The sequence below is a fragment of the Nematolebias whitei genome, chromosome 16 (assembly GCF_014905685.2).
Source record: "Nematolebias whitei isolate Nwh7 chromosome 16, NemWhi1, whole genome shotgun sequence".
Lineage (NCBI taxonomy): Eukaryota > Metazoa > Chordata > Actinopteri > Cyprinodontiformes > Rivulidae > Nematolebias > Nematolebias whitei.
In genome coordinates this window covers 35,134,082-35,144,341 of record NC_056513.1, presented here as the reverse complement: position 1 = coordinate 35,144,341, position 10,260 = coordinate 35,134,082, and the positions used below count along the sequence as shown (strand labels likewise).

Genomic DNA, 10,260 nt, shown 5'->3' with positions numbered 1-10,260 from the left:
GGGGGGGGGGGGGGGGGGGGGGGGGGCTGTACGCCACCAACACTGTTGGGAGTGGTGTGCTGCTGACCTCAACTCGGGATGTTGTGGGTTGGTGGGTGCAATACTTTGAAGACCTCCTCAATCCCACCGGCACGTCTTCCACTGAGGAAGCGGAGCCTGGGGACTCTGGGTCGGGCCCTCCAATCTCTGGTGCTGAGGTCACCGAGGTGGTTAAAAAGCTCCTCGGTGGCAGGGCCCCAGGGGTGGATGAGATTCACCCATAGTTCCTTAAGGCTCTGGATGTTGTAGGATTGTGTTGGCTTACGCGACTCTGCAATATTGTGTGGACATCGGGGGAAGTTCCCCAGGATTGGCAGACCGGGGTGGTGGTCTCCCTATTCAAAAAGGGGGACCGTAGAGTGTGTTCCAACTACAGGGGAATCACGCTCTTAAGTCTCCCTGGTAAGGTCTATTCGGGGGTTCTGGAGAGGAGGGTCCGTCGGATAGTCGAACCTCGGATTCAGGAGGAGCAGTGCAGTTTTTGTCCTGGCCGTGGAACACTGGACCAGCTCTACACTTTCAGCAGGGTCCTGGAGGGTGCGTGGGAGTTTGCCCAACCGGTCTACATGTGCTTTGTTGACTTGGAGAAGGCGTTCGACCGCGTCCCTTGGGGAACCCTGTGGGGGGTACTCTGGGAGTATGGGGTACCGAGCCCTTTGATACGGGCTGTTAGGTCCCTGTATGACCGGTGTCAGAGCCTGGTCCGCATCGCCTGGTCCGCATCGCCGGTAGTAAGTCGGGCTTGTTCCCGGTTAGATTTGGACTCCGCCAAGGTTGCCCTTTGTCACCGATTCTGTTCATAATTTTTATGGAAAGAATTTCTAGGCGCAGCCAAGGTGTTGAGGGGATCCATTTTGGTGGCCTTAGGATTGCGTCTCTGCTTTTTGCAGATGATGTGGTCTTATTGGCTTCATCAGATCATGATCTACAGCTTTCGCTGGAGTGGTTCGCAGCCGAATGCGACGCGGCCGGGATGAAGATCAGTTCCTCCAAATCCAAGGCCATGGTCTTGAGCCGGAAAAGGGTAGAGTGCCCTCTCTGGGTCAGGGAGGAGGTCCTACCCCAAGTGGAGGAGTTCAAGTATCTTGGGGTTTTGTTCACGAATGAGGGAAAAATGGAGCGTGAGATCGATAGGCGGATAGATGCAGCGTCTGCAGTGAAGCAGGCGCTGTACAGGTCTGTCGTGGTGAAGAAAGAGCTGAGTCAAAAGGCGAAGCTCTCAATTTACCGATCGATCTACGTTCCTACCCTCGTCTATGGTCACGAGCTTTGGGTTGTGACCGAAAGAATGAGAAATTGGATACAAGCGGCCGAAATGTTTTCTCCGCAGGGTGTCTGGGCTCTCCCTTAGAGATAGGGTGAGAAGCTCGATCATCCGGGAGGGACTCAGAGTAGAGCCGCTGCTTCTCCACGTTGAGAGGAGCCAGTTGAGGTGGCTTGGGCATCTGTTTAGGATGCCTCCTGGACGCCTCCCTGGTGAGGTGTTCCGGACACGTCCCACCGGAAGGAGGCCCAGAGGAAGACCCAGGACACGCTGGAGGGACTATGTTTCTCGGCTGGCCTGGGAACGCCTCGGGATTCCCCCGGAAGAGCTGGCCCAAGTGGCTGGGGAGAGGGAAGTCTGGGCCTCCCTACTTAGGCTGCTACCCCCACGACCCGACCCCGGATAAGCGGAAGAAAATGGATGGATGGATGGATGGATGAAATGTTGCTCTGACCTTTAAATTTCTGTCTTGTGAACAAAGTCAGTCATCCCTAATGGTCAGAATTAGAGTGCACACTTGAAAACTAGAGAGGATTATCTGACTTGATACACTGCAGGGTCCTCAGATTGTCCCTCAAAACTCTCTGAGCCTACAGAGGTTTCCAATGACATTTGTTTGTGTATGTGTGTCCTCCTGTGTCGACTGAGAGAATGACTCCATGAGAACCTGCGACCACAGGTGAGGCAAGAGTAACGCTTTTCTCCCGTGTGTATGCGCTGATGCTCCATCATTGACTTGTAACGTGTGAATGTTGCACCACATTCATTGCAGATGTAATTCTCAGACTTATTATGTACGTTCTGTTCGTGGTCCTTCATGTTACCTAGCTGGGAGAAGCCTTTGCCGCACATGGAGCAAACGTGTGGCTTCTCTCCTGAGTGAATCAACGAGTGGGTGCTTAAGCAGTGGCGAGAATAAAACCCTTTGCTGCAGATGGTGCATTTAAACGGCCTCTCCCCCGTGTGGCTCCTCATGTGAATTTTAAGTCCCTCAGAACGAGAGTAGCACCTGTCACACAAGGTGCATCTGAAAGGTTTGTCACCCGTGTGAGAACGGAAATGTCGACGGAGCTCAGAGGCCTTAAAGAAACTCATCTCGCAGTCGGTGCAGGAATGAGGCTTTTCTGGCTGCACCTCGTGGGTCTTTTCATGAGCTTTGCAGTGACCTGCCTCAGAGAAGCCCTTTCCACAGACCGGGCAGGTGAAAGGCTTCTCTCCGGTGTGAACTCGCTCGTGACGAATAAGTCTGTGAAGTTTCCCAAATGTCTTCATACAGAAAGTACACTGATGAGGCTCCTTTGGTTTCTTTGAGTGTATGTGTTTATGTCTCTCTAACTTTGAAGGTCTATTGAAAACTTTTCCACAGTCGGGACAGGGATGCTCATTACTCCTGTTATGTAATTTCTGGTGCCGAATCAGCTTCTCTTCTTGAGTGAATTTCTTTTCGCAATGCTGACACTGATGAAGTAACTTGGGTTTCCTTTTGTGAATAGATTTATGCCGCTCCACCTTTGATGGTCTGTCAAACACCTTGCCACAGGTGGGGCAAGGGTAGCACTTGTCTGATCTTTTCTTCTTTGGTTTCCTGGGATCAGAGTCGGAGATGACTGAAGAATTGGTGGAATCTGAATCTAGATCCACATTCACCTCAACAATTTCAAAACCTATTGAATAACCACACCAAAGAAACATGTTAAATACATGTCAGAAAGGTCAAAATTAGTCTAAAAAATGACTTAGAATGTTTTTTATACTACAATCTGATTATATAATTGTTCAATTTAATTTTTCCCTTAATCTACACTCAATATCATATAATAACAAAATGAAAGGAGAATTTAAAAAATGTCAAAATGTTTTTGGAATTAAAAAAACTCAAACATCACAAATAAACAAGAATTCAGTGCCTTTATTTAGTACAAACCTGAGGCACATTTGAAGCAATTCCAGCCTTTAGTCTTATTGGATTTAAGGCAACAAGCTTTGTTCACAGGGACTAGGTGATTTGATGCTGTTCTTGAATGAATTATTGGATACTCATTTGTTTCTGAGGGAAATTATATATTTGCTTAATTTTTCAACATAGTCCGGTTGGGGGCAGGATTGTAGCAGAACTGGTAGAGCAGCCGCCTCTCAGCGAGCAGATAACTCTGATTCAAATCCTGGTACGGGAGCCTTTATGGGTGTTGTTTGCATGTTCTCTCTGTGCATGCATGTTTTTTTTTCCAGGTACTCCAGTTTCCTCCCAAAGACCAAAAACATGCATGTTAGGTTATGTTGAAATTATTGAGCATGCATCAGGATATTTTAGAGACACCTCATTCAACTAGTCCATATACAGGTACTGGTCATAAAATTAGAATATCATGAAAAAGTTTATTTATTTCAGTAATTCCATTCAAAAAGTGAAACTTGTATATTATATTCATTCATTACACACAGACCAATATATTTCAAATGTTTATTTCTTTAATGTTGATGATAACCGACAACTAATGAAAACCCCAAATTCAGTATTTCAGAAAATCAGAATATTGTGAAAAGGTTCAATATTGAAGAGACCCCGTGCCACACTCTAATCAGCTAATTAACTCAAAATACCTTTAAATAGTAGTCTAGTTCTGTAGGCTACACAATCATGAGAAAGACTACTGACTTGACAGTTGTCCAAAAGATGACTATTGACACTTTGCACAAGGAAGGAAAGACACAAAAGTTCATTGCTAAAGAGGATGGCTTTCCCAGAGCTGTGTCCATGCTAGGGCTGGGCCATATCATATCGTTCACGATAATACTGGTAAAAAAAAAACTTGCCCGGGCAAAAAAATTATATCATGATATGCTAATTTCATGACGTAATACGTCAGGGCGCCCCGCCCCCTTAACAGAACCGAGCACGCCGAACGACCACACCGAATTGCGCACCCCCCCCCCCCTCACCTGTCGGTACTGGTGTGACGCTAATTAGCTGCGCGCAATACTAGCTAGCTAAAAAGCTAAAAACAAACAACGCACGGATCAGCTGTCCCTGATCCAGCTCTAAACTGCAGATACAGACAACTCAAATGTCTCTTCCTCCCTCCGCTTTAAGCTGTCACTCGGGGGGAAACTTCACCTGCACTTTAGTTTTTATGGTGGATTTATTGATCTATTTGTGCAGACTTGTTCGATCTAAATAACAAAATTATCATTTTTATTTTTATACTTGGAGACTGAATACTTTACTAAATAAAGTAATTTCAGTAAAATTACCCATTGTTTTTATTTATTTTATGTAATACTGCAAAACAACATGTTAAGTTAATTTTGTCAAATAAATAACTATGATTTCTGGGGGGGTTTTATATCGCGAAATTTATCGTTATCGTCAGAATGCTCTGAAATATCACAATATTATATTTAAGCCATATCGCCCACCCATAGTCTCCAGTCCATCACAGTGACACAAAGAGACAAAGGACCATTCACTCTATCACACACCTAGGGACAATTTAGAGTTACCAATCAGCCTAACATGCATGTTTTTCGTCTGTGGGAGGAAACTGGAGTACCTGGAGAAAACCCATGTATGCACGAAGAAATCATGCAAACTTTACACAGAAAGGCCCACAGTCGGGATGTGTTCCAGCAACCTTCACGCTGAAAAGTCAATTTTAAGATATTTATTTTAAATATATAGTTGTATTTTTTTTAAGTTCTCTTTTCACTTTGTCAATATGAGATACTAAGTGTAGAGAAATGAGAAAAAAAAAGACAATAAATGTTTGTCAGTTTTGCACAGGGTGGCAACATAAACTGAAAAAAGTGGACTGGGTTTCAATACTTTCTGAAGCTACAGTTAAAAGATTAATTTCATTAAGGGAAATCAAAATGTCACAACCCTAAACCTAAAAACTGTACTAAAAAGTTTAATAATGCTGAGAAATGTAACTGTTTGTTGTAATGTATGAACAGAAAAACGTTGGTTACGTACTGTAACCCCAGATTCTATGAGTATAGGCGTAGCCCTTTAAGGCTGTCGCTGATGGGTTTTATACCGTTATGCGAAGCATTACACTGAAAAGTTTAGTCCACGCCCACCTGCTGTGTGGGCCCCACCTGGTCCGTATAAGTTACGTTAAGAGCGGGTAATCGGCTCCCAAATAGCTTTATTTCTTCAGACATTTAGGAGCCAGTGAGGCCCGACGCTTAAAGGGCTACGCCTATATTCATAGAATCTGGGGTTACAGTATGTAACCAACGTTCTATTTCATATAGGCTTCGCCCTTTAAGGCTGTCGCTGATGGGTTAAGGGCGAAGCGGATGTGGTCCTCGCTTCACTGGGTCCATTCGAACACCGTATGGAGCAAAAGCTTGCCCAAAAAACGTCTTGTCACTCAGCTCCCCATGTACATAATTATGCATTGCATAATTATGTGTACCATGCACAGACGCAAGCTGTGTAACTATGCGTTCTGAAAAGCATGAACGCCCCGGAAACGTTCAACGGGGAGGGAAGATGTTGAAAAAGGGAGCCATGAACCAACCGGTTCACAGCTGAACAGTATGAACAGATTAATAATAACAAGTGAACTGATTATTAATCAAATGAACTGATTGGTAACAATAGTCATGAACTGATTAGTGACAATAGAACCAAAATAACAGACACAACTTGTGGCTGATAACAACATCTCACACTGTAAAGCATGCAGTCAGATGAGAGTTGAACGGGGTTCCATGAAAACAATAATATTCATTCTGTTAGAACATTAAGGACAGAATGTGTCATGGAAAGGACCATCACAACATGTAAATAGAAACGAATAAATGAGCAGGGTGTTGACCACGCGGCCGCAGTGCAAATGTCCTGCATTGTCATACCATTATGCAAAGCAGTCGAAGATGCAATACCCCTGGTCGAGTGTGCTCTGAGGTTGGCAGGAGGCTCTAAATCTGATGCTCTGTAGGCCTCAGAAATGGCCTCACACAAGCCAGTGTGACAAGCGCAGGGTGGATAACGGGCGACCTGCAGATGCATCTCTATAATGCAGAAACAAATGTTGAGTTTGACGCATTGCAGCTGAGCGCTATGTAACAATTCAACGCCCGCACCGGATAGAGAAGATGGGAAGATGCATCTTCTTCTGATTTGTGGGGGCAAGGGAAAAACCCTTCCAATGATATCTCTCTTGATTTAAACGAGCTTGTGATGTTTTTAGGCATAAAAGCTGGATTTGGTCTTAGATCAGCTGAGCTGCCGTCAGCCTGAATTCTGAGACATGACGGAGTGACAGAGAGGGCAGATAAATCACTCACCCTCTTAGCGGATGTTAAAGCTAGCAGCAGGGCTGTTTTAAGAGACAAGAATTTAATTGGAACCTGATCCAGAGGCTCAAATGGGGCTTTGATCAGGGCCCGCAGGACCAGCGTTAAATCCCACTGTGGAGCAAGTGGGCATGAAACAGGCCTGCGTCTTTGTACATCTTTTAAAAAACGCTTAATCAGCGGATGATTAAAAGATGTTCTGTCTCCGAACCCTTCGTGACAGGAAGAGATGGCTGCAGCATACGTTTTAATCGTGCTGAACGCCAGATTTCTGTCCATCAGCTGCTGCAGAAAAGACAGCACGTCACCTAGAGGACATGAGGTGGCCTCTACACCTTTCTCCGTACACCAGCGCTGAAAAGCTGTCCACTTTGATGTGTACAGCGCTGTGGTAGATGCAGCACGTGAATCCTGGATTGTGCGCACTACATCTTGCGGGAGACCCATCCTCTCTAAACGGATCCGCTCAGCGGCCAGACCCACAGGTGCTGGCCTATTTCTGGTTAACTCCTGATCGGTCCTCCCGCCTAGAGGAGAGCGTCCTCCCTCCACGGCAGTTTCCACGGGCGCCCCGATAGCAGGCGTTGTAGGACTGGGAACCATGGTGCGTTCACGCGCTCGAGGGCCACCAGGAGAGCTGTCAATCCCTCCTCCTGAACTCGGTTCAAAAACCGTAAAATCAGGGGAGGTGGGGGAAACGTGTAAAGAAGCGTTTTGGGCCATGGGCTGTGAGCAAACGCATCCACCCCCAGCGGTGGTTCGTCTCGCAGGCTCAGTGAAAACCATAGTTGACACTGAACGTTTTCTCGTATCGCAAACAGGTCCACAGTTGCTATGCCAAATTTCTGCCACATCTGAGCCATCAGATCTGGATGGAGAGTCCAGTCCCAGTGACGTGGACCGTCCCTGGACATCAAATCTGCTTCTTTGTTCAGAACACTGGGGATGTACACTGCTCTTGTGGAGAGCAGATTTTGGTGTGCCCAACACAGTAGTTTTCTCGCAATGTGTAACATCTGGGCTGAGCGCACACCCCCTCGCCGGTTTATGTATGCAGCAGTAACATTGTTGTCGGTGTGAATCAAACCATGTTGATTCTGCAGCACAGGAGCAAAGTGTTGAATCACGTTCAAAACTGTGCGGCACTCCAAAACATTTATGTGAGCTGATGTGTGATGGGGCCACAATGCTCCTACAGCTTGAGATAGGCATATCCCCCCCCCCAGCCTGACAGCAACGCGTCTGTGAAGACTGACACGTGTGACGTGGGTCTGCTGACGGGGACTCCCTCTGACAGAGCCAGGGTGTTTCCCCAGTGTCGGAGTTCGGCTCTCACGGAGGGAGGAACAGTGATCATCCGTCTCTTTTGTTTTACTGGATCCACACGCAGACACGCAGACCACCTCTGGAGGCGTCTCATGTGTAGTAAACTCAGCGGGACCACTGTGTGAGCTGACAACATCGCTCCTAACAGCTTCATGACGGAAACAGCTGTTACCACTCTGCCAGGTCTTACGTGGCGGAACTGGTCTTTTAGAGTGTTGATTCTCATTTGTGATAAACAAGCCCGCATGGTGGTCGAGTTTAGCGCCACTCCCAGATAAACAATCGTCTGGGCCGGGAGAATCGAGCTTTTCTTCCAATTTATGGTGAAGCCCAGATTTAACAGGTGTGATGTCAGCACCTGAGCCTGCATCGCTGCTTCCTGTCTGGAGCGTGACAGCAGCAGCAGGTCGTCCAGGTAAAACAAAACTCTCATCCCTGCTCTGTGTAACAGTTGCAGGCCCGTCTCCACACACTTTTGAGAACGTACGAGGCGCGAGGGAATAACCGAACGGCAGCCTGTTGTACTGATACTTCATCCCTTGAAAGGAGAAGCGCATAAATTTTCTGTGTTTTGGGATGATCGGTATGTGAAAATAGGCATCTTTCAGGTCAATGGAAACAAACCAGTCGTTTCTCTGGATATTGTCCAACAGCTGTTTGGTTGTCAACATGTGAAATGGTCTGTCCATGATCACCTTGTTGAAGACTGACAGATCCAAAATGGGTCTCGTTCCTCCGGTCCGTTTGGGAACCAGGAAGTAACATGAGTAAAACCCTGTGTTTTCCTCTCCGTCGGGAACTCTGGAGATCACCTCTTTTACTAGAAGTTCTTGGACTTCAGCATTTAGGAATGAGATTTGGTCTGGTGATGACAGGACCGTCTCTAAAATTCCTCCGAACGGAGGGGGTCAGGCCCCAAATTGCAACGTGTATCCCCTGTTTAACAACCTGGTCATCCATCTGTCTGGTGAGCATGTTTTTAGCCACTCCGTGTAATGTTCGTGGAGTGGGCGCGCGTTTAGGTGACGCGTCATGTTTTGTACGGATGTCATTCAGTCCACCGCCTCAACCGCCGTCAAGCACCGCGGGAGTGTGATCCGCGTGACCCAAGGCAAGGCTTTCTCGAAAGGGCTCTGAACGCGCCTGTGTGCTGTGCTCGGACCACGGGTCCATCTTCATGTCACCGGTGTGTGTTGAGAAGAGTGACAACTGATGACGCTGCGGGGGCGCGCATTTGACACCACTGCAATGAAGCGCGTGTCGCTCCTGCCGCAAGCGGGGTCCTGCACTGGGCTCGCTTCGCAATCTCGCATCTATGCTGACATGAGCGGGCGATTGCTGACAAGCGGGGAGCGTGACTTCATCCTCGCCGTGCCATTTGAGTGAAGGCTGTGAGCCCCGCAGGAGCACACGTTTTCTTTGGTGGGACGCGTGCCGTTCTCGCTGGGAATGAGGTTTGTCACTGGGTTCGCTCAGTTGTCTCACGCTTATGCTGACGTGAGGGGCCGAGCACTGAGGAGTGGTGAGTGAAGGCTGCCCATGCCGCGGAGGCACGCGTTTGCTTTGGTGTGGCGCGTGGCACTCTCGCTGAGAGCGATGTCCTTCACTGGACCCGTTCTGTGGTCTCACATTTATGCCGATGTGAGCCGGTGAACGCCGGGGAGCTGTGTATGGACCCAGCTTTGGGTGAAGGTTGTTCGCGTCGCGCAAGTGCGCGTTTGACACCGCTTGGATGAGGATTGTGCAGCTCGGGTTGAAAACAAGTTATTTCGCTTACCACTGTTGTGTCATGTGAGCGTCTCGTCTCGTTTTGGAGCAACGGTGGTTTAGAAAAACCTTTATTTAAGGGCACCGGCTCGTTTTGTGTGGAGGATGTGTGCACAGCCACTGTAAGTTCATTCGAGCTTACAGACTGGCTAAAAACAGACACTTTAATCATTGAATGATGTTTTATTTCAAAGTTTGTGTCATTTTTACACACCCTCCGCAGACCGTCATTTTTTTAACCTTTTCCCCCGTGAGCTCTGTGATTTGTTGGCCCAGGGCGCTGCCTGCTGGCGATCTCTGGGGAAACGTTGAACTGCTGGTTGCCAGGATGAAGAGGGCTGGTCTCTGATGGGAGGGGCTGGAGGTGGAGCTGAGCGAGACGACGCTGCTGCAGTCGTGGAACGTCGTTGTTTCTGCCTCTGCTCACGACGATCTCTCCAGCGGGCCGGGAGGCGGGATGAGCCACGCAGCTTGATGAGGTGGCGCACGGTCTCCGACACCTCCTCCGACTTTTTGGAGTTCTCCAACATGGCCTTGAAACTGCTCCCGAACAGCGC

General features: G+C 47.9%; 1 protein-coding gene across 1 annotated transcript in view; it reads right to left on the bottom strand.

Moving 5' to 3' along the window:
* cfap52 (cilia and flagella associated protein 52) overlaps window positions 1-10,233 on the bottom strand; it is a 56,973-nt gene extending 46,740 nt beyond the window's left edge. Inside the window, exon 1 of the mRNA XM_037689869.1 lies at window positions 10,131-10,233. Coding sequence (XP_037545797.1) covers window positions 10,131-10,233 — 103 coding nt within the window. The remainder of the gene's footprint in view (window positions 1-10,130) is intronic.
* Window positions 10,234-10,260: the final 27 nt, after the last annotated feature.